The 22,790-nt window shown below is 61.2% G+C and overlaps 2 protein-coding genes across 3 annotated transcripts; both read left to right on the top strand.

The window, feature by feature from the left end:
- The first annotated feature begins 16 nt into the window (after nucleotides 1-16).
- On the top strand, nucleotides 17-8,698 carry MBD3 (methyl-CpG binding domain protein 3). Of its 2 annotated transcripts, none has more exons than XM_055553424.1 (7): nucleotides 17-278; nucleotides 4,391-4,550; nucleotides 5,068-5,205; nucleotides 6,046-6,136; nucleotides 6,405-6,582; nucleotides 7,209-7,406; nucleotides 7,490-8,698. In XM_055553424.1, exons 1-6 carry the CDS (start codon nucleotides 169-171, stop codon nucleotides 7,399-7,401), a joined length of 870 nt encoding a protein of 289 aa, XP_055409399.1. In that variant the 5' UTR covers nucleotides 17-168; the 3' UTR covers nucleotides 7,402-7,406; nucleotides 7,490-8,698. The 2 variants fall into 2 exon arrangements, with proteins under 2 accessions (XP_055409399.1, XP_055409404.1); XM_055553429.1 differs by having other exon boundaries at nucleotides 20-182.
- A 4,680-nt stretch (nucleotides 8,699-13,378) lies between these two features.
- MEX3D (mex-3 RNA binding family member D) lies at nucleotides 13,379-22,044 on the top strand. Its single transcript, XM_055553414.1, has 2 exons — nucleotides 13,379-14,146; nucleotides 19,774-22,044. Exons 1-2 carry the CDS (start codon nucleotides 13,537-13,539, stop codon nucleotides 21,141-21,143), a joined length of 1,980 nt encoding a protein of 659 aa, XP_055409389.1. The 5' UTR covers nucleotides 13,379-13,536; the 3' UTR covers nucleotides 21,144-22,044.
- The last annotated feature ends 746 nt before the right edge of the window (nucleotides 22,045-22,790 follow it).

Below are 22,790 nucleotides of genomic sequence, written 5' to 3'. Positions count from 1 at the left end.
GCGGCAAAGCCGGCGCACGCCCGGCTGGGGGCGGAGGGTGGGGGCCTGCGGGCCGGAACAGCCGCGGCAAGTGGCGGCGGCAGCGGCGGAGGCAGCTAAGGCGGCGGCGGCGAGCGGGGGTCCGGGCGGCAGCGGCGGCGGCGGCGGCGGGCCGAGGACCCGGGCGCGATGGAGCGGAAGAGGTGGGAGTGCCCGGCGCTCCCGCAGGGCTGGGAGAGGGAAGAAGTGCCCAGAAGGTCGGGGCTGTCGGCCGGCCACAGGGATGTCTTTTACTATAGGTGAATGAACGTGCCGGCCGGGCAGGGCCCCAACGGGCGCTTCCCAGCGGCCTCTGCGGCGGCCTGGGCGCCCGGACCGGGGCCGCGGCCTGGGCCCCGCGCGTGCGTTGTGCGTGCATGCGTGCGTGCGTGCCGGCGTGCGGCGGGCCCTTTGCCCATTGCGCGTGCGTGCCCGGCTGGGCCGAGCCCGGTGCGCGTGCGTGCCCGGCGAGGCCCTGTCTCAGTGCGCTTGCGCTTCCCACGCGGCCGCATGGCCCTGGAACCGGTCCCGGGCGCGCGGAGGCCTTTGTTCGGCTGCCGCAGCGAAACGGCCGGCTGGGCAAGGGGCACCCCGGCTCGAGCCAGATGCCGCTGGGAGGCAGGGGTGGGGGCTGGGGTGTCCCTTTGATCCGCGTGGGGCTCTCCCGGGCCAGGCGCAGCCTGGGCGGATGGGGAGCCAGGGTTTCCGGAAGCAGTATTGGTTCTGGGGGACTAGGGAAGGCTGCCTAGGGATGCAGGTTCCTGGCTCCTTACCAGGGCTACTGGGCTCCAGAGCTGCGTGTCTTTTAAGGTCCGCCCTGCTGTCCTTCGGACCGTGGGTAGTGGCCCTTGTAGTCGCCAGACCGGGGACGCGGTCTTTGTGAACCCCCCCATATCCAAACTGGAGGGAGACCTGCCCTTGGGCTGGGTGAGGTAGCACGGACCCACACCTCGGTGACACAGTAAGAGGCTGGAACCCCAGCCTCAGACCGTCAACCACCTGCGGTTTGCTTTTCTGTTCCTTTTTTTTTCTGATTGGTGAAGATGCTTTGTTTCTGAGCCGGCTCTGATGGCTCCCTCCCCTTTGCTTCAGGACCCTGGCGAAAGGGAGGCAGGCAGGCAGGACTCCTGCCACGTGTTGAATGCCTGCCAGGTGGTGAGGAGTGTGCAGCAGGTCCAGGGCCTTTGCTAGCCGCCTTTTGGGAGGAGTGAGGGAAGTGAGCAAGAAAGGGATGGCAGTTCTTCCGGGACAAGCTCAGGTTCTCACGTCGGAAAAGCGCTGGTAGCCCTCCAGTGTACACTGTGATTGGCTGTAGTCTGGAAAGGTCAAGCAGGAGATAGTGGGGTTACAATCAGCATCTCTTAGGGGCCTGTATGTATATTCCCCTTCATTGTATCTGACTGCATGGCTGGCTCTTTAGAAAACTTGAATCCTGGTTCTGTCCTCCTAGGTGCCTGAAGTGGCCTCTGGCTAGGAACCACGTGCCCTCATTTAATTCCAAGCACTCTTGAGTACTTACTTCTTCCTTTTAGATCCAAAGACTGAGGCAGGTCTCTGTGCCTTTAATCCATTGTTAATTTAGTAGATGCCTCTGTAGCAACTGCTGACCATTCAGCTGGGAACGACAACTGGGTCTCCTCTCCTAGGTGACAGCTGGTGCCCCAGTCATCAAGTGCCCCATTGCTTTCATAGTTACAAGTGGTGACATATGCAGAGATGCAGGGGTCTGTGAGGGGTGAATGACAGGGTGCCTAGCTGAGCTGGGGGTGGGTCAGCGAGGGTTTGTCTGAATAGGTGGTCTAGAGCTGAGCCGGGCCTTGGAGCCAGGAGGAGTGTCCAGGCGGTGGGAGGAGCCTGTGAGGAGGCTCAGGAGCTGAACCATGGCCAGAGTGGCTGAAAGGCCCCGTACTGCTGTCATCTTAGGTCTCGTCCCCACCTGCTCCCTACCTGGGAGCCTCTCAGGGCCTCTGACAGTGGCATCCCACTCCAAGGCCCTGGTCCTGAGCACTGGGATCTGGTGGTAGGGAAAGCCTCCAGAGTGGGACTGGATAGCTCCCATGAGAGGTGAGGGCCTGAGACAGAATGGGGGTGTGGGGTCCAGTGCCTCTCTCAGGCCTCTGGTCTGGGTGACCTGCCTGGTCTCAGGAAGTGGGAGGTTTGGGGGCTGTGATAGGAAACCCTCAGTGTTCTCTGGGATATGGGTCCTTGGCCCTCAGCCCCTGATGTGGAGCCAGGTGCCCAGGCAGGAGCATGTGGATTTCCCTGGTACTCTTCTTGCAGAGGGAAGGCAGCTGTCAGGACTGTTGAGTCGGACATAGCTGCCCTTGGATCCTAGCCCGGCCCCTGGGCACATGGAACCGTGGTGTCCTGGTCCACAGAGTGGTGGGGAGACAGTGTTCTTTGCAGGAGGAGTGGTGTCACCTCACATACTTGGGGAGGGATTATACACACACACCCGCCTCCAGCTTGGCAACTGGGCCCTGAGGACTGGGAGATGAGGATGAAGCAGCTGACTCCAGCTGTGGCTGTCATTTACAGTCCAGGCAGGAAGTTGAGGACTTGGCAGTTAGCGTCACTCTTTAGGGTGAGTGGAACACAGAGGACTTTTTGGAGCTCATTTTAAAGGTGGGAATACACTTAGGAAAGTAGGTGGTGCTCAGCAGGTCGGCCCCCTTCCCTGAACAGCAGGCTCGGCTTGGCTGGAACCAGCTGTGTCTTGCTCTTAAGACCTCACAAGACCTTACAAGCTCCCTTATAGGCCTGGGGTTGCTGCCCACTCCTTACCCCTCCCACAGCCCTGTGTCCATGCTGGGCACTGGCTCCCACCCCCACAACACCCCAGTGCTTCAGGGGGCCCTCCATCTGGCTTCTGGCTGTCCATCTGCCCCTGGGGTGGCCCTTGTTCTGTAGAAAGGCCACTCTTGTTCTGTATGTCAGGTTTTACCAAATCTAGATTTTTTGTTTCCTTGGATAAAATACCTTGGACATCTTTATGTCCCAATACAAGTCTGCAAAAACTGTTTTTAAAAAGGATATATAGTCCATGTTTTGCACAATTCAGTTTTTAAAAATGTCCAGCTCAGCAGTTTTTAGGACATTCACACACATGGTGTAGCCATCACCACTATAGCTCTGGAACGTTCTTGTCACCCAGAAGAGACCCACATCCATTAGCTCTCCAGCTGCTGGCAGCCCCCACCTGCTTGGCCTCACTTTTACTGTTGTGACAGCTTTACTGAGGTAGGAGACATCTGTACTGTCACCTGTGTAAAGCATAGGTCACACAGTGCGGCTGTCACCATGGTCAGAGTTAGACCTTCTGTTATTCCAGAAACAGCCCTAGACCTCAACTACCTCTGACCCATACCCCTGCTCCCCAGCCCTAGATCTGAAGCCTGGGTTTCTGTTTCCCTGGCCTTGTGTGAGCAGGACAGCAGTGGATGGGGGCGAGGGCTTGTCGAGGTCCTGCCTCTGCCCATGAAGCTGGAGTCAGGACGTGAACTCTGTTCACGTCAGCCAGCACAGGGAGTAAGGGAAAAGTGGATCTTCCAGAAGAGTTCCCGGCAGCCTTGGAACCCTGGGGTGGGAGGTGTGGAGGGGAGAGCTGGCATTGCCCAGCTGATATTCAGCATGGGTTCCATGCTGCCCGCTTTTGTCGCTGGTCTGCAGTACTCAGGGACACCTGGAGGGGGCAGGTGTGCGCTGGTATGAGCTCAGACTAAAGGCCTTCAGGGGAGGTCTACAAAATGCAGCCCTCATCAGCCTCAGATGGAGAGTGGCAGGGACGGAGAGCAACAAGATGTTCTGGATGGGTGCCAGGCCTGCTGGAGGCTTCATGTGTACAACTCACTAGTTCTTGGGATTTTCGTGGCTGAGTGAGGTTCCACGGTTGGGGGACATCCAGCACATTTCCCTTGGCCAGTGTAAGTCAGCTTCCGTGAGTGACGAGGCGTCAGTGTTTTTGTGGACGTGTGTCGTGGTTCCTCTTGAATACTTAGAGGTAGACTTGCTCTGTAACCATTAGAGGAACTGCTGGATTGTCTCTCAAAGTGGCCACACCCGTCTTTGTCCCCAGTGACCAGTCCTTACTGCTGGTGCAGGGTCCCATGCTGGTCACCTGCGGTGTGAGCTCTGAGAGGCGAGGCTAGGCCTGGCCCGGTCCATGGGCTGTGCAGGTTGCAGAGCCTCATAGCCAGGGCTCAGGCTTCCTAACACATGGTCTGCTTCCAGAATGTTCCAGAAATGTCAGCCAGGCTCCCAGGGCTGGCCCCATCCTGCCATAGGCGGGGGCGTTTGTCCCTGCTTTTGGCCTTGGCATCTGCTGTGCTGGGGGAGTGGGTGCCTGGCCTCCGCTGACCCTCTGTGTCCGCAGCCCGAGCGGGAAGAAGTTCCGAAGCAAGCCTCAGCTGGCACGCTACCTGGGCGGCTCCATGGACTTGAGCACCTTTGACTTCCGCACGGGCAAGATGCTAATGAGCAAGGTGAACAAGGGCCGGCAGCGGGTGCGCTACGACTCCCCGAGCCAGGTCAAGGTGAGCCCGTGGGAGCTGCTGCTGGGGGCGGGAGGGGGGACTCACCCCCCCACCACCCCCCACCCCCCGTCCTGGAGTTAGATGCCTGGCTGCTCCTTGGGGGAGACTCGGCGGCTATGGAAAAGCAGAAGGAAGATCGGGACCCACCCGTCACCTGCCCAGGAGAGGCCCAGCTGTGGTCTGTGCTTGGGCACCTGGTGCCTGGAGTGTCTACAAGTCTCCAATAAGCAAGTGTTCAGGGACTTTGTCCCCTGCCCTGATTGCAGGACAGAGGTGGCTAAGGGCACCTTGGCCCATGCTCTGCAGAGGACGGGGCCATGAGGCAGGAGGGGGCAGGTGTGTGTCCACAGCCCCTGGCCAAGCTCACCGAGGGCAGCACATCAGCCCAGGCCTGGGCATAGCATTGCCTCTGGTCCAGGGGTGCTGGGGTTTGTGCTGGGGACCCTGAAGCCCTGGAGCACAGCTTCCTCGCTGACAGGAATGCACTCTGAGGACCTACCCAATCCCATCTCCACAGGGCAAGCCTGACCTGAACACGGCCCTCCCGGTCAGGCAAACAGCATCCATCTTCAAGCAGCCAGTGACCAAGATCACCAACCACCCCAGCAACAAGGTGAAGAGCGACCCCCAGAAGGCTGTGGAGCAGCCCCGGCAGGTGAGCCCACACACACACCTTGATTGCTTGCGGTGGCAGGCCTGGCTCTGGGTCAGGTGGGCTCTGGAGCTCAGTCCACTCTTCAGAGCCCAGTTAGTGGGCCCAGGGCCCCCTAACCGTGATCAGGAGCTGTCATCCTGGAGTGCAGTCCCACGGGAAGCAGTCTCCCCACCCCCCTCTCCACCCACACACACAAGGGGCCTCCTGGGCCGCCACTGTCACAGGCAGGTCGATGATGTTTCACATATGCAGCGTTGTGAACTGTTTTCCAAAAACCAAGACTTATCACGTTTTCACATGTGTTTACAAACACCCAGTAGATAGCTGGGTGGGGGGGTACTGGCCCGGGTCGGGAGGCCATGGCTGGCCCAGGGGTGACACTTGGGAGACCCGCAAGGCAGGGATCCCACTATGGGCAGTGCCCTCCGTGCCATGTGGGCTGCAGCCCTCCGGGTAACAGGTCAGAAAACTCTGTGTTCCCATCCTCCCATTTAGGTCTTCACCCCTTAGACACCCTTCCCGGGTCTCAAGGTAAAGCCTGAGGGTGCAAGCTCACTGTATGCCCAGGGCCTCAGGCCCGGGCTCAGCCCAGGTGGAGACTGGGCCTCCTGACCCCCAATCCCAGGATGAAGGGACCACAGACCATCCAGCAGCAAGTCAGATGTCTGGGGTGTTCATCCTGCCGGAAAGGGGGTTGGGGTTTCTCTGCCCTGGGGTGCAAACAGCCCCATCAAGTGTGGGGTTAGAGGTCACGCTGAGACCCCAGCCCAGCCCCCATGTTGCCTGCTGTGGGGGCCGGTGGCCTGGGAATCCCCTCGCCTGATATGTGTCTGGTGGCAGCTTTTCTGGGAGAAGAAGCTGAGCGGCCTGAATGCCTTTGACATCGCGGAGGAGCTGGTGAAGACCATGGACCTCCCCAAGGGTCTGCAAGGTGATGTGCCACAGGGGGAGCAAGGGGACAGAGGAGGGACAAGGCTCTGGCTCCCCCAGCCTGGGGCCAGCCAGGGTGCACTTGACCCTGGGGACAGGACAGTCACTGGTCCTGAGAAGCCTTGGGGTTCTGGTTTCCCTGCTGTCGCTGCGAGGGCAGCTCGTGCTCCTGTGTCACCACGGGCTGCCCACCCGCAGAGAGAGGTTCGGGACGAACCTGTAGAAGGGCTGAGGGGGCAAGGCTGGTGACCGTCCCCCATGCCCAGCAGGAGTGGGTCCTGGCTGCACAGACGAGACACTGCTGTCGGCCATCGCCAGTGCCCTGCACACCAGCACAACGCCCATCACCGGGCAGCTCTCAGCCGCTGTGGAGAAGAACCCTGGGGTGTGGCTCAACACGGCCCAGCCGCTCTGCAAGGCCTTTATGGTGACTGATGAGGACATCAGGTAGTTGCCCCTTGCTCCTCCCTCCCCACAGGCTATGTGCTCCAGAGAGGCCAGGTCTCTTGGCCATGCAGCAGCTTCTCTGTGCTGGGCTCTGAGCCCCTCAAGGGGCTCTGGGTAGGTGGTGTGCAGGACACTGCAAGGCAGAGCAGCCACACCTGGAGTGCTGGGGGTTGGCGAGAGGGGAGCCCCATGAGAGGTGAGGACCCCTGCTTAGACCACACACACACACAGGCCTCACGTGGAGGGAATGGGCAGGAGGTGACAGAAGTGATAGGTCAAGACAACTGTGTGAGAGTCTGGGCGACGTTTAAAGCACCACTTGGAGAAATAGAGTCAGCAAGGTGGGGACCACGTGGGACTGTGGCCTTGGTCCTTCCTGGAGGGGGCACTCTTGGTCATCAGTGTGGGGGCACCAAGGATGGGCTGGTGATGGTAGGAAGTCTCGTCCACATAGAAGGGGCAGGCGTGGAGGAGGCAGGGAGGGCCCAGGGGTCGTGGGCCCAGGTTGACAGCGGCCCTCTTGGCAGAGCTGGTTTGGGGAGGGGCAGCAGCAAACGCAGGTGGGACAGCGTGGGGCTGGGGTCTGAGACTGGGAAACCCTGGCCACTGGGTCCCTGTGTCCCCAGGAAGCAGGAAGAGCTGGTGCAGCAAGTCCGCAAGCGGCTGGAGGAGGCGCTGATGGCCGACATGCTGGCCCACGTGGAGGAGCTGGCCCGGGACGGTGAGGCACCATTGGACAGGGCGGGCGCTGACGACGAGGAGGACGAGGACGAGGAGGAGGAGGAGCCCGACCAGGACCCGGAGATGGAGCACGTCTAGAGCAGGTGCCACCAGGCCTGGCCTTTTGTGCCTGCGGCAGCAGCTCTGGGCTGGCCAGGCACTCACACCACCCAATCTGTTTCTGCAGGGGCCCCGCCTGCCAGCCCGCCCACATGGGGCCACCTCAGACTCGGCCCTCATCCTGCCCTGGCGTGCCCCCTCCCCTGGGCCACAGGAGCTTGGCTGAAGGACAGCCTCTCGCCTGACGGACCCCCCACATCTGCTTCTCTGAAGGGCCCAGCCCGTCCGCAGGAGGCCCCTGCTCAGGTGGTTGCTCCATGCTGCACCCAGGCCAGCCTGGTCCCCACGGCCACTGCCCTGAGCCCCTCACACAGGACAACTGCCACCAGGCTGCCTGCGAGGCTCCCCAGGACTGGAGAAATGTGTGTGGAACAGTCTCGCCTCCGACTTGTGCCCTTGAGGGGTGATGTCCCAGGCTACATGTCAGCGCTCCCAGAGGCAGTACAGGATGGCTCCCCAGGCCCACCGGCCGGGCGCAGCGCACCCACAATAAACTGACGGTCCCCCAGGGGCCAAACGTCTCCGTTGCTGCAAACCTTGTGTTGGCCACACACGGACAGGAACTCGGGCCTCGGCACCTGAAGATCTCGCTGTCTCCGACTTGGCCTAGCCCGATGGTCAGCCCATGGACGGAGAACTAACTGCTCACAGCCAGACTCAGGCCAGGCTCCAGGGTAGCGCCACCCTTGGGCCTGGGTCTCACCAGGTGCATTTCCTGCTGGCCTGGGCAGCGGCCTCCACAGAACAAGGCGAGCAGAGTCGCATTGCCCCAGTCCCAACAGCCCAAGGGCCTGGGCGAAGGGAGACCCTGCTGCCTGAGTGGATCCCGGCCAGCACCCTCGCTGCAGCCCATCCATCAGCCTGGAGGCTTGAGCCATGGCCAGTGTGGCCTGTGAATGCCAGACCTGTCCCATGCCTGCCGCACCTGCGGCCATGACTGTCAGGAGAGGCCCGGGTCACTGCCTCATTTGTCTGGACTCCGTGGGCTGTGGTGGCCTGCTGGCGGTGTGGTAGTGGCCTTGGGAGCCTCTGGGGGCCGGGTCACACTGCCGGCTCCCTCTTGAGGACACCAGCCCGGGAGGCTGGCTGACGCCGTCCTCCCAAGTTCAGTCAAAGCACAAAGCCTTGAGGACTGGGCACTGCCCCGTGCAGGCTGCTACTGCCCAGGTAGCCACAGGCCCCAGGAAAGCTCCTCTGCTGCAGCCCTGAGGGGAGGAGCTAGGAGGCTGCGGGAGGCTTCTGTGGGTGGCATCGAATAAAGCGTGTCAGGCAAGTATGGCCTAGGGCTTTGTGTCAGTCCAAATCTGGGGGTTTTGTGTCCATGTGCTGGGAGCCTCCCTCAAATTCATCGTCTCCCCGGGCCAGAAAGTGAGAATGATGGTGGGTGGCTTCCCCGTGGCCCTTAGCGGGGTCTCCTGATGATCAGGCCCCAGCAGTGTGAGCGAGAGCGCTGGTCCCACCCACCCCACTCCAGCAGCCCCTCGACCCCTGGTGGAGTGGTCATGGCTGGCTTTTCTCCTGATCCAAAGCCAGGCTCAGGAGCTGGGAGAACCCTGGCTCCTCCACTGCCCAGCCACCTAGCCTGGACCCTCAGAGCTTCTGTCTGAATCCACAACTGGTCAGGGCTTTGGTGGCCTGGGCCCTCCTCACTCCTACTCTGTGGCTATTATAGGCGTGGGCAGGGCTGGTCCCACCAGAGACTCCAGGGGAGCACCGGCTCCTGCCTTTTGCAGCTCCTAGAGGTGCCGCATCCCCAGCTTGTGGCCCCTCCCTCCCTCCATCCTCACAGCAGGGCAGCATCTCCTGCTCCCTCTTATAAGGACCTTGTGTTGACACGGACCCCCAGGGAATCCAGGGTCATCTCCATCTCAGGGGCGTTAGCTTAATCCCTCCTGCGAAGTTTTCTCTGCCCTGTGAGGTGATGTGTCCACAGGCCCCAGGGTGACTCTGGGGGACGTTACCCTGAAGATAAGTTTCCTGTTCAGTGGAGGCAGCTCTTGCCTGGCCATGTGGCCAGGCCCCTGCAACCTCAGCTTCCCCCAGCTCACTGTAGCCTCTTGGGCCTTGTCGCTGCTGTCCCTTCAGGGGATAAAGAGTTGTTACAGAAGCCCTGGAAACCTATCATTTCAGGATCCCCCAGGTTCATGGGCCGGGGGTGACGGGACAGGGATGCCTGGCAACAGTTAGGGACTTTCTGGTCAGAGGAAGCAGCAGGACTCCCCCCAGTCACATGTGGCCATGGATATAGAAATCAGTGACAGCTTAGGCGCTGCATTCCTCGGCTGCCCTGACCACATGGGGCTGGGGGCCATGACTGGACAGAGTAACAGAGAACATCTCCACACTGTCCAAAACAAGGATGCTGATCCTCGGTGGGGTTGGAGGGATCAGGGGATGACACCCACTGTATAAGATCAGGTGAGGCTTCTCAAAAAGTGACTGCCAGGGCTTTCCTGATCGCTCGTGGTAAAGAATTCCTCTGCCAATGCATGAGACATGGGTTTGATCCCTGATCCAGGAAGATGCCGCATGTCCCAGCAACTAAGCTCCTGTGTCAGAACTGATGCTGGCGTGTTCTGGAGCCCATACTCCACTCTGCAACTAGAGAAAAGCCTTTGCAGCAATGAAAAGCCAGCATGGCCATAAAAAATTTTTTTTAAAAAATGATGGCCAAAGTGTCTATCCACTGGTGAATACAAAAATCCAGCTCCTCCAGACACAGGAGCGTCACTTGGCCACAAAAAGCAGAGAAGCTCTGACACTTGCTACCATGGGTGTGGACGGGCCCTGAGAACACGCTGGTCAGTGAGAAGCCAGACTTAACCACGCCATGATGTTAATTTTAGGGGTCAACTTGACCAGGCTGAGGGGCACCCAGATAGCTGGTTCCCTAAATCTGTGAGCAGGACCTTGTGCGGAAATAGGATCTTTGCAGACATCACTATTAAGATGAGGTCACACAGTAGTGACCCTGAACCCAATGCCTGGTGCCCTTATAAAAAATCAGGACATAGCTACACAGGGAGATGAACACCCTGCGATTCAGGGGTGGAGGCTGGACAGATGGTGCCACAGAAAACTACTCCAGGGAGTAGAGGAGAGGTGACTCCAGGCATAAAGTGGGTAGGGCCAGGAATGCCACTCCATACCCCACAGCGGCCCCCCCATTCCCTGAGGATGTTGTTGGTTAGTTCAGTCATGTTCAACTCTTTGCGACCCCATAGACTGTAGCCCCCCAGGATGCTCTGTCCATGCAATTTCCCAGGCAAAAATAATGGAGTGGGTTGCTATCTCCTCCAGGATATCTTCCCCACCCACAGATAGAACCCACATCTCCTGCATTGGCAGGTGGGATTCTTTACCTCTGAGCCATCAAGAAAGACCCAGCCACAAATGTCCACAGTGCCAAGGGGAGTACCCTGCCCAGGGGTCCAGGACTGCCATTTCATCTGTAGCTTCTCCCAACCCCCATCCACCTTTCTGTCCATCCCTCCCTTCATCTTATTTCTGGTATATTTCGAAGGAGACACCACCCCCTGCCCCTAAATACTTGAGCATGAAAATCACTAAAGAGATTGGTGGTTTGCAGTTCTAAAAGGACTTTTATTTTTTATTAAAAGGACTTTTAAATCACATCACCACAGGGCCATCGTGAACAAATCCACATGTACATACAGCAGGTCATTGTTCAGGTGTCTCCAACTGCATGTTGAAATCAAGGCCCCACAGTCGCCATTCCGCCTTCTCTCTCCATTCTTGTCCATTTCTTGCCTGACAGCCTTCTTTTAAAATCATAGTCTGCTTCTGATGATCGGTTCCCCTCACACCCTCAGTGGCCTCAGTCAAACCCCTCAGATGATCATCCAGCCCCACATAACTCACCTTCCTAGCGCAGCACCTGTTTCTTCATTTACTTACTCCCTTTTTTTGCTGGAGTGCATCCTGCAGTATATTAAGCTAATCTGTGATGACCTGCCGGCCTGAAACATCCTGATTTCTCCTCCCTCTTGATATGGACCTTGGGGTCAGCCATCACTTTTCCTAGGAAGCTTGGCTTTCTTCCTGATCCTTTGGAATGTGACCTGAAAGCCCTTAGTGGTCCCAGGACACCTGAGTCCCTGAACAAGTTGTGGGGTCCTAGCTGTTTGGAGGCTCTGGCTCCACTATCCCATTATTTCCTGGACAACTTCCATCCATTTTCCTTTCCTTTATTTTCTCTTCCCCCACCTTTTGTCTCTTTGGTTGACTTTCTGGGAGAGTTCCTGCTGATGTTGAACTCCTGCTACTGTGCTGTTAACTCTCACCAGTCCGAGCTTGTCTGAAGAACACGTGTGTGCATGCATGACCACCCACAGGGATGCACCCAGGACAAGACACTCTGGCCTGTTCCCCATCTGTTACCAGTAAGGGCCTGGATACCACTCTTTGCCCCAGCTCAAACACTGTCTCCTCCATTCCTGGCCTCTCCTCTCCCCACCCAAGCCCCTTTCTCAGCATCCAACATGCCACCCTGGGTGGGGTCCCAGGAAGGGGGAAGGATGAGCAGGCACCAAGGCCCCTCCCCACACCGTGCCCCCAGGGGGACTTGAGGCTGGCCAGGTGGGCCAGGGCAGGTCCCCCTGTGCTCTGAACACCAGCTACAGCCAGCAGAGCTTTGGGTGAGGAGACAGGACAAAGCCTGTGGCTGGAACAGAGGGGGCATGGGAGGGAGTGCCAGGGTCACACACTGAATGCTTCCTGGGAGCCCAGCAGTTCTGTAGCTCCAGTGCCTGCCTCCAGGAGCCCAGTCCTAGCGGGGAGGGGACACACATAAGTCAGGATGAAGTAATCAATACTTGGGAGCATTCAAACACAGAAAAGGAAAAAAGTTCCTCTCAGATCCTGAGAGAGAAACTGGGTGGAATGCAGCCTGGGGCCGGGAAAGGCATGAGGAGGAGGCAAGGAGCTGAGGGCTTCAAGGGCAGGGGGCACCTGCCAGGAGAGACAAGAGTCCAGAAGAGAAGAGACTAGGTGAAGGACCATCTAGTCATGGGAGCAGCTATGGCTGAGGGACTCCACGGAATTCGGGGCAGGAACCCAAGTCCGGTGAGGATGGCAGCAGACCCAAGGAAGAGACAGTGTTGGGCAAAGGGGCAGGCCGTCCCCTCTCGCACCCAAAGAGCACATGCAACTGTCCTGAGGTTCCGCGGCATCCAGCCAGGGACTGCGGCCAAGGTCCCCTTGGCGACTCGGCGGGCCAATCCTCCTTCCAGCCCATCTATTTACCTGTAAAGGGAAACCGGAAGGCTCTTTCGCCCCAAAGGCAAAAAGAAGGCCCCGAAGGGCCGCTGGAGGCCACTAGGACAGGATGGCTTTAGGCGTGGGCACGCGGGGCCGCTCTCGGGAATTTTACCCAGCGACGCTCACGTCCGAGGGCTCTGGTCTGGCCTGTGGAAACCAGCCCAAGCCCGGAAACACCACCACTTAGGGGATGTGGGTGCCCGTGACCTCCCGGGGGTGCCCAGAGGCCAGGTGTGCACGGGGACCGCGGAGAGGAAGGAGACTTGAGTACAGAGCCCGGCCAGGGCGCTAGGGGTCTCGGAGCGGGGAGCCCAGGACCCCGGCGCAGAGGCGAGGTTGGGGCCGGACGCCCTCGCGCACCCTGGGCTCGGGCCGCCGCGGGTACCTACCTGCGGCCGCGGCCGCACGTGCCAGGGTGCCCGGCCAGCCCGAGCGCCCGCGGCAGCGGTGTCCGCGCCACGTGACCGCCCCGCCCGCCCCGCGCGTGCGCCCTGCCCGGCGCCCCATTGTTGGCGGTGGCCGCGTCACGGGGGCGGGGCCGGGGCGGGGCGGCCGGCGGCCCGAGGGAGGCGGCGGGAGGGCGGAGGGAAGGAGCGTCCGCGCCGCCGCCGCCGCCGCCGCCGACTAGCCGCCGCCGCCGAGAAGCAAGCAGAGCCGCGCCGCGCCGCCGCCGCCCGCGCCCGAGCAGCCCCGCCGCCGCCCCGCCCCGCTGCTGGATGCCGGCGGCCGGCGGCCGAGCTCCCAGAGGCGGAGGGCGGCGGCGCGGGCGGCGGCGGCGGCGGGGGCGGCCGGCGGCCGGGAGGCGGGAGCGCGGGCCCGAGCGCTAGCGCCGCCATGCCTAGCTCCACCGGACAGCCCGACGGCGGCGGGGGCGCGCGCGGCAGCGGACCCGGGGCGCCGGTCTGCGGGGACCCTAGCCCGGGTCCCCCGCCGCCGCCGCCGCCGCCGCCGCCCCCGCCCGAGGGCGCCGATGAGGCCGCGCCCGCGGCCCGGCCGCCGCCCGAGCCCGACGACGCGGCCGCCGCGCTGCGCCTGGCCTTGGACCAGCTCTCGGGTCTGGGGCTGGGGGGCGCGGGCAACCAGGACGAGGAGGGGGCGACCGCGGGCGGCGGAGACGGAGCGGGTGCAGCGACTGGGGGCGCAGACGGCGGGGCCGCGGCGGAGCCGGCGCCCCCCGACGGGCCTGAGACGGGGGCGCCCGGGGCGGCCGTGGCCCCCGGCCCGCTGCCGCTGCTAGAGCCGGACGTGAGCCCCCCGCCGCCGCCTCGGCCGTCGCCGCCCGACGTGTTCGCAGGCTTCGCGCCCCACCCCGCGGCGCTGGGCCCCCCGACGCTGCTGGCAGAGCAGATGAGCGTGATCGGCAGCCGCAAGAAGAGCGTGAACATGACCGAGTGCGTGCCCGTGCCCAGCTCCGAGCACGTCGCCGAGATCGTGGGTCGCCAGGGTGAGTGGCCGCCGTCGGGGGCGCCGCCCCAGGGGTTCCCGCGCGACTTGCCCCCAGAGGGTCCGTCCAGCCCAGCCCACGGCTGGACACCAGACCCCGGCCACGCCCCGCGTGGGCTCGGGCCTCGGTGGCCGCCTGTGCGCCTTTGTCCTGCCGCTGGCCGCGGGAGAAAGTTGGGCGCGGCCCGCGCTCCTCCCCTCGGCGCTCCGGCCCCGCTGCCGCCTTTGTCTGGGCGCCTCCAGCCTGGAGAGCGCCCTGCGTGCAGCTCACTGCCTGGGCCCTGGGCTCCCGGAGGTTCCATCCCGGGGATAAGGAGGTTGGGCCGGGCAGTGCCCTCTCCACACCCAGAAATGGCCCGGGGCGGTTCGCTCGCGTGTGAGGGGAGCTAGGGGCCAGGGCATTCTGGCAGGGTCAGGAGAGAGATTTGGTGGCACAAAGAGGGTACACCTTAAGACTTGCCAGCCTGGGCACCCTGCTGGGGTGGGGGGGGGAGCAGGACAGGGTGAGTGAATATCCCTCCCGCTGTCAGCCCCTTCAGGGATCTGGGGTGTGCACAAGGACCCCCTGTGAAAGCCACTTGGGGGGATCCAGCCCGACAGCCCTCCTCTGGCCAGGGTGTGGGGGTCCCGAAGCGGCATTGTCAGAGGTCTTTGCAGCCGCCCCATTGTTCTCTTTGTTAGAGAGCCAGGCTGGGTGACATCAGGCCTGCGGCCGCTCATTGGCCCTGGAGCTGCGGGGCGGGCGGGCCGGAGGTGGTGGGCAGTGCCCGGCCCAGCACACACCCACCCACCCTGTTAGCTGCTTGCCCACCAGCCTCAACTTTCTCTTGCCCACACCTCTGGGCTCCGGCCTCCCTGTTGGTCAGCCAGGTTCTAGAACTTGGGGTGGGGCCTGGGCGGAGCTTGAGATGGGGCTGGAGGACCCTGCCTCTGGGACCTCGGTCACGGGAGCTAGAGAAAGGTGTGGGGGGCTTGAATTGCAAGATGACCTGTCACCCTAACTGCCACGGGCAGAGGACCACAGGGAAACCTTGACACCACCCTCTACTAGTTCCGGGTGGGTGAGGCCTTGGGGCCAGCAAGCCTGCTGCCTCGGCCACAGGTACATTCAGTCATTCATTTGTCCACCCTTCATGTGGACACAAGGAGGGCCAGGTGTGGTGCTAGGTCAGGGGACTGCCATAAGGGGGTCCTTGGCTATGGGCAAGCACCAAGAGACCCCAATTGAACACTTCCCCTCCCTGCCCTGTCCCCTCCCAGCACTGTTCCCTCTCTGCCCTGTCCCCGGTAACCGCACTGGGACCTGGAAGAAGACAGCCGCCCCACGCCAAGTGTCCAGAAGCCCGTTGGGGGCAGATGTGGAGACTGAGGCCAGGGATGCCGCCCAAGGTCACTAGGCTGGTGGATGGTGGAGCATGAGGGCAAGCCCCCTGTGGATGCACGCGGCAGCACCTGGGGGTGTGGGCAGTAGGCAGAGGGCCCCGAGCCCTGGTCTCATCTGAGCCATCTGGTGGCTGAGTCGTCAGGCTCCGCCCTCTTACTTGTGCCTCTGGTACCCGCTTACCAGGTGTCCGCCTGGGTTCCCACTGATGGCAGGCAGCAAGGCAGGGACCCCCAGAGCTCTCCCCACATCTAGGGTGGTTCCTCTCTGTGACGGGGGTTGGGGGAGACCACCTCAATGGAGGTTTTTGTGAAAATTCTCAAGCAAGATGCTGGTTCTCCACCCAGTCCCGGCCAGCACACAGTCGCCGCCCCGTAATAAGTCGGGTGCAGGGCCTCAGGGGGTGGAACACACATGCCAGGACAGGTCAGCAGCTTCAGCAGCCCTTGCTCCCCACTCTTGAAGTATCTGTGGCTCCCATCTTCCCTCACCAGTTCTCAGGCACAGCCTGGAAGACACACTATGCCCTTCTTCCAGTCACAGTCCCCCACCCCTCCCCGTCTACCCTGTGGGTCCCTGAACATGGAGCCTGTCCCTTTTTCCTGCTCTGCTGGCCCGAGTGCAGGGGTCGTGGCCTGCCCTGAACTTACTCTTCTGTCTGACCCCTGGTCCAAGGCCACCCCTTCCCTGGAGTTCATGGAGGGGGTGTGCATCTGTCCAGCCTCCTCTGGTAACCAGAGCCACAAACCTGGGCTCTCCCTTTCCCGGACAACCCCATGCTGCTCCGTGAGCCTGTCTCCTCCCCCACTAGGTCTATGCAACTTCTGGGCAAGGGGTAGGGACCGTGACCCCTGTGGTGCTCCCTGGTCCCTGAGGCTGAGAGGCCTGAGGGACTGAGAGGACCCACTGAGTAGGGGCCTCAGCCTGCCCCACGGTATCCCCTAGAGAGGACCTGTCACCTCCAGGCCAGGAGGGTAAAGCGGCAGAGGTGGAAGTGCAGCCAGAGCCAGCTGGTAGGGCCGGAATTTGCACTCTAGTCTCTCAGACTCTTTTTGCACTGTGGGGAGAAAAGGTGAGCTGGGAGAGAACTGGCTCCAGGGTTGGGTGTGTCAGGAGCTGACCCCTTTCCACAAACAAGAAAGTGGAAACTCAGAAGGACCAGTTGGGGGGGTGTCACTCCAGCCCGTCATCAGAAGTGGGCAGGGCTGGCACACATCTGCTACCATTGACCTTGGCCCTGTTCCTTCCGAGACCCGCCCCCATCCACCCCAGTGCCCTCCTGCCTGGCTCCCCTTGCCAGAGTTTGCAGTGTGGCCATGACTGGGGTGTTGGGGTTGGGTCTTCAGCACCAAGCCTGGCCTGCAGCACACTAGGTCACGGTCAGGAACAAGTGATCTGCCAGCCACCTAGGGTCCCCTTCATTGTCCCTCAGTGAGAGGGGCCTCTGCTTGCTGTTCTCTGCCTGTGTGTGGCCCCATCCCTGTGGGATGATCCTAGGGTGATGGGGGGCCATGCCTTGAAATTCTTCTCTACCCACCCAGAGTGGGGAGCATAGGAAGAGAGCCATCCCCAGGCCCAGGTTGGGGGTCGCAGCCTTCCCTGCTTGTACAATGGGTCCCTGTTTCACACGGGAGCCAGCTTTGTCCCCAGACATCCGACTGTGACTCAGCCTTGCTGTGGGACAGCACCCCACTGGGTTGTCCCAGCACCCGCCTGCTTGTGGAATGCTGTCCCCACTGTCCGCTTAGCCAGGAGCGCTCCCCCAGCACGCAGCCTTCTTCCCAGGGTGGTGCCCTTGGCTCCCCCATGTGGCCTTGAGGTTCCCTGGATAAGTGTGGTCTGTGGTCACCTGCATGAGCTCCCTTGGGGCCTGGTTCCTTGAATGCCTAGTGCACTCAGTGCAGGGGTGGCCTGGATCCTGGTCCAGGCTCATGTGAGCAGCAGGAAGCAGGACTGCCTGCAACTAGGCTGCCTGTGGGGACCCGAGGCCCTGCCTCTCTGAGGGCAGGTCCGGCAGCTATGGGGCCCGCTGGGGCCGGGGGAAATCACCCACCCTCCCCGGTTCTCTGAGTTGGAATCCTGGTAGGGGCAGGGCCCAGGAATCTGCATTTATGCTGTACCCACCAATTGGCAGTAGCCCCCAGGGTCACTCCTGGAGCCCCAGTTTCCTGTCTTGTGCAGTTCCATGCCCCCAAGCTCTGCCACCTCTAGGGGTCTTAGTGGTGGGGGGTGCAGTGGCTATCACAGTTGAAGTGGGGGTGGTGAGCAGGGTTCTGTTTGGCCACTGAGGGCTCCACCCGAGGCTGCTCTCAGGTCAGGGCAGGATGGGGTCCCGTGAACAGGAAGCTGCAGGGTTCCACCCCCTTTGAGGCTCCCCCATGAGGGCAGGTTCCAGTCCCTGGCCCATCAGATCCTGCCCCAAACCTGTGAGTCTGGGTCTGTTTCTGCTCTCTTTTGACAGATGAGGAAATTGAGGCATGGAACGGTCCCTCAGATACCCAGAGTATCCCCAGTGCACCAGCCTTACATCACAGTCCCCCAGTCTCAGAGAGTTCAGAAAGTTAGACATAAGGTCTGAGAAGTGTGTACTGGGGCCTGGCCCAGTATAGTCAGGGTGGGCTTCCCTGGAGAAAGGCATGCCAGGCTCTGATGTCATGCAAAGAAGGAAGAGGATATGAAAGTAAAGTTGCAGATGGGAAAGTTAGGTGCGAGGGGACTGCAGGAGAGGCCCTTCCCAGCAGCCAAGTAGGGAGGAGACCAGGGCAGGCATGGACGCAGCCACAGGTCAGGGGGCCTTTGGAGTTGCCAGAAAGGCCCGGCAGCCACCAAGGGGAGGACCCCAGGTGGGCATGGAGGAAATGGCCAGGGACCAAGAGGTGAGGCTGAGAGATGGCAGACCCCTGCTCACCTGCCCTGCTTTTATTCAGCTGTGGGTGAGGGGCGCCTGCCTGGGACCCAGGCTCCATCACTCTGACTTCATCAGTGCAGAAGGCTTGCTGGCTAACTTTGTATCTTTTCTTGTTGAGAACTTAGCCACACTGTTAACTCCACTCAGAGCCGCCTGCCTGCCGCAGGGAAACAGTATTCCTGTGTCCTCCTGGCTTCCCAGTGCTTAGAGGGTGGGGGGACTCCCAGTCTCCTGGGCCCCAGTTCAAAATGTCTCAGAAGGCCCTGGGGTGGGGGTGGGGGTGGGGGTGGGGTGTCAGGGGCCTGGTGAAACCACACCTGGCATTTAGGTTTCTCATAGGTAGCTTCCCCTTAGCCCTGGGAGGGCTGCCAGATGCTGGGTGAGGTGCCAAGTCAAGGACCCTGCATGACTGACCCTCTCCTCAACAGATGTCCCGGCCCTTTTCTGCAGGGTCAACCCTCAGACTGCGGCCCAGGGTCACCTGGGCAGCAGTGATGAACCCCCAAGGCATGTCCCCAGCTTCCCCTCAGTGTCTGGGACCACTGGGGGGCCTGTGGAGGTGTTTTGACCTGGGGCACAGGATCTGCTGTTGGGGGAGGGTCATGTGATGAGAAGTTCCCACCATCCAGGCCTCGGGTTCCCCTCCAGGCAGTCTGGGAGTTGGTGTCAGAGAGTCTGCGTTAGTGTCCTCTGTCTGGTACAGTGGACCGAATGGCTTGAAACTAGAACTGAATGCTCACAGTTCTGCAGGGTGGGAATCTGAAATTGGGGTGTTGGTGGGGGACATGCTCCTTCCAGAGGTTCCAGTGGAGGGTCTTCCCAGCCTCCAGGCTTCCAGTGGTGCTCACGAGCTTTGGCGTCCTGGGGCTTGTGGCCACCTCCCTCCAGCCCTGGGCCCCATCTTCACATGACTGTAATCTCAGGGACACTCTGTGTCCCTCCCTCCATCCTTGGGCCTCAGTGTCCCCTCTGGTCCTACAAACCCCTGCTAGCAGCATAGCGGGGGGATTGTCAAAAAGGCAAAGAGAGGCCCTGTTGTAGGTTGAAAGATGTCCCCCCAAATCCATGTCCACCTGGAATGTCAGAATGTGACCTTACCGGGCAAGAGTCTTGGCAGATGTAGTTAGAGTGTGGTCATGATGGGTTGGGGTGGCCCTGAATCCAGTGACCAGTGTCTCTATAGAGGAGGAAGGACATGTAGAGTGGCAGTCTGATGTTACAGCTGGAAGGTGGGGGCACCCACCCAGGTCACCAGCTGTCCCATGCAGCTGCGGCCCTGGAGGGGCTGTCCTGAGGAGGGGTCCCCGCCCTCACCATGTCTCCCCCTCCCCCACCCCAGGGTGCAAGATAAAGGCTCTGCGAGCCAAGACCAATACGTACATCAAGACTCCTGTGCGAGGGGAGGAGCCGGTCTTTATCGTGACCGGCCGCAAGGAGGACGTGGAGATGGCCAAGCGTGAGATCCTGTCGGCCGCCGAGCACTTCTCCGTGATCCGGGCCACGCGGAGCAAGGCGGGCGGGCTGCCGGGTACCGCACAGGGCCCACCCAACCTGCCCGGACAGACCACAATTCAGGTGCGCGTGCCCTACCGCGTGGTGGGGCTGGTGGTGGGGCCCAAGGGCGCCACCATCAAGCGCATCCAGCAACGGACGCATACATACATCGTGACGCCTGGGCGCGACAAGGAGCCGGTGTTTGCCGTGACGGGCATGCCCGAGAACGTGGACCGGGCGCGCGAGGAGATAGAGGCCCATATCACACTGCGCACGGGGGCCTTCACCGACGCCAGCCCTGACAGCGACTTCCACTCCAACGGCACAGATGTCTGCTTGGACCTGCTCGGGGCGGCTGCGGGCCTCTGGGCTAAAGCCCCCAACCCGGGCCGCCGGCCCCCAGCGCCCACAGCCAGCCTCCGTGGGGACACTGCGCTGGGCGCTCCGGGAGGTCCTGAGTCCTTCTACGCGGCCAGTCGTGGGGGGCCGCCGGTGCCTGTGCCGGTACCGGACGCCGGCCCCGCCAGCCCCTACGGCACCTCTGGCAATGGGGGCTTCACCTTCGGCGGGGACGGTCCTGGGGCCCCTACGGGGCCACCCGCCCCCGAGGACTGCGACTTTGGCTTCGACTTCCTGGCGCTGGACCTGACCGTGCCCACCGCGGCCACCATCTGGGCGCCTTTCGAGCGGGCCACCCCGCTGCCGGCCTTCGGTGGCTGCTCAGCGGTCAATGGGGCCCCCGCCCCGCCAGCCCCGGGTGCCCGACGCAGCAGCGGGACCGGCACACCACGCCACTCGCCCACGCTGCCCGAGCCCGGTGGCCTAGGCCTGGAGCTCCCGCTGGCCCGCCGGCCTACACCGGACCCAGTGGGCGCCCTGCCCTGGAGGCCCCCACAGGGCTCCCTGACGTCCTTCTCAAGCAGCGCCAGCTTCTCCACAGCCACCTCGCTGCCCAGCAGCTCCTCGGCTTCCTCGTGCTCGGCGCTGGACTCCAGCGCCCCCGAGAGCGGCCGTAAGCCCCCAGCGGCCCCAGCGCCTGCGGCCCTGGCGCGGGAGTGCGTAGTGTGTGCTGAGGGTGAGGTGATGGCCGCGCTGGTGCCCTGCGGCCACAACCTCTTCTGCATGGACTGCGCCGTCCGCATCTGCGGCAAGAGCGAGCCGGAGTGCCCGGCCTGCCGCACGCCCGCCACCCAGGCCATTCATATCTTTTCCTAGCTGGGCCCCTGGTGCGCCCGCGGTCCCACCCCCACCCCCGGGGCCATCAGTGGGCGCAGGGTGGGTGCACAGGGCCTGGAGGGGACGAAGCGGGCGGGGCGGTGGCCAGTGTTTACAGACGAGCTTTAACTCTTCCGGTCCCAGGCGTGGAGACAACGCGGCCAAGCGGCACCTCAGTTCTTAACAAATGACAGTATTGAGTCGACAGGTTAAAATAAACCAGAGAGAAAAGGCCTGCTTGCCTGCTTGCACTTTTTATTTAAGTCACTCCCTACCCCCTATCCCCTGCCCTCCAGCCCCCAGCGCCCCCCAGCCCCCAGCCCCCAGCCCAAGGTGATCTTTTTAAGAAGAAAAAACAAAACACGATTTTTACAACTCTGTGTTGTACTTCTTTTGTATGTAGCGGATATCAATTTGACAGTGTTTGTTTTCCCATGGTCCCAACCTCTGTAGAAACTTCCAGGAGGAGGATGGCTCCCTTTGGGGGGATCATATGGTTACCCTGTAGTATGTAAGCCGCACGCAGGCCGGAGGGGGGTGGGGGGGAGGGGGTGAGGGGCGTCCGGAACTTTCTAACTTTTTTTTAATTATTAATCCCTTTCTGCTGTGGTTTCTTTTGACAGTTTTTAATTTTTGTTGTTGTTTTTTTTAAAAAAAAAAAAACTTTTACTTTTTACCTCTTGTGTATATGTAGGGAATTTATAGGGAAATATGTACTTTATGGAATAAATTTTAAGACTAAAATATATTTTATTTTAAATAAAGTAACGGACCTCTAATCTTACACAGCTAAATTACTGATTATATATTTGCTGAGCTGACCTAAGGGTTCAGAAAATTGTATCAAGAGTTTTATTTTTTGACTTCAAAGCCTTCTTAATAAAGTCTTTTTACTACATGTGAGACCTTGGCCTGGTGTGGGGTGGGTGGGCGTGGGGGAGGGATTGGGGTAGGGGCTCAGTTCCAGCCCCACCCACCTAGTCTTCCAGGTCAAAGCATTAGGGCTCCAGATATCCCGCTTCTAGGCTTTTCTACAAGATGCTGTTGGCATCTTACCTGGGTTCTACAGAGAGGTGGTCCAGCCAGGTCCTCTTATCCTCAGGACCCCACATCCTAGGGGACAACCAACCATGGGGACAGCTGTGAGCTATGTGGGGGAGTGGTGATATTGGTTGCTTCCTGGGGCACCTGCCTGCTGCCGTGGCACTCCCATGCCCAGCAGGATGACATTGTATAGAGGAGGGGCAGGTCTTCCTCCCAGGAGGGGTCCTGAGGTCTCCTGGGCCCAAGGAACATCTGAGTGATAAGCCTCAGGTGTTGTCCCCCAGGCATCTAGTTGGGAGCAGAGAACTCTGGGGTGTGGGGCTGCCAGACATGGTTCTTCAGGACTGGGACTGGCCCAGAGGCAAGGACTCAGGGATCACAGATTGGGCTGTGGGCTGCTGACAGGGGCCACCAGAGCTCCAGAGATGGGAGGAAGCTGTGGAGTGAGTTGAGGATGGGATGTGCTGACAGGGAGGGGCCCAGGACTGCTCCAGGGACAAGCAAGCCCAGGGGCCAGGTGACCACAGGCTGCTGGCTCTGGGAACAGGCACTGAGGGACCCGGAGAACACAGCCCGCTAGGGAAACTAGGAAGACAGAGCAGA

This window comes from Bubalus kerabau, chromosome 1 (assembly GCF_029407905.1).
Source record: "Bubalus kerabau isolate K-KA32 ecotype Philippines breed swamp buffalo chromosome 1, PCC_UOA_SB_1v2, whole genome shotgun sequence".
NCBI lineage: Eukaryota > Metazoa > Chordata > Mammalia > Artiodactyla > Bovidae > Bubalus > Bubalus kerabau.
The sequence above is the reverse complement of the archived record's forward strand: the minus strand, read 5'-3'. Positions and strand labels throughout refer to the sequence as shown.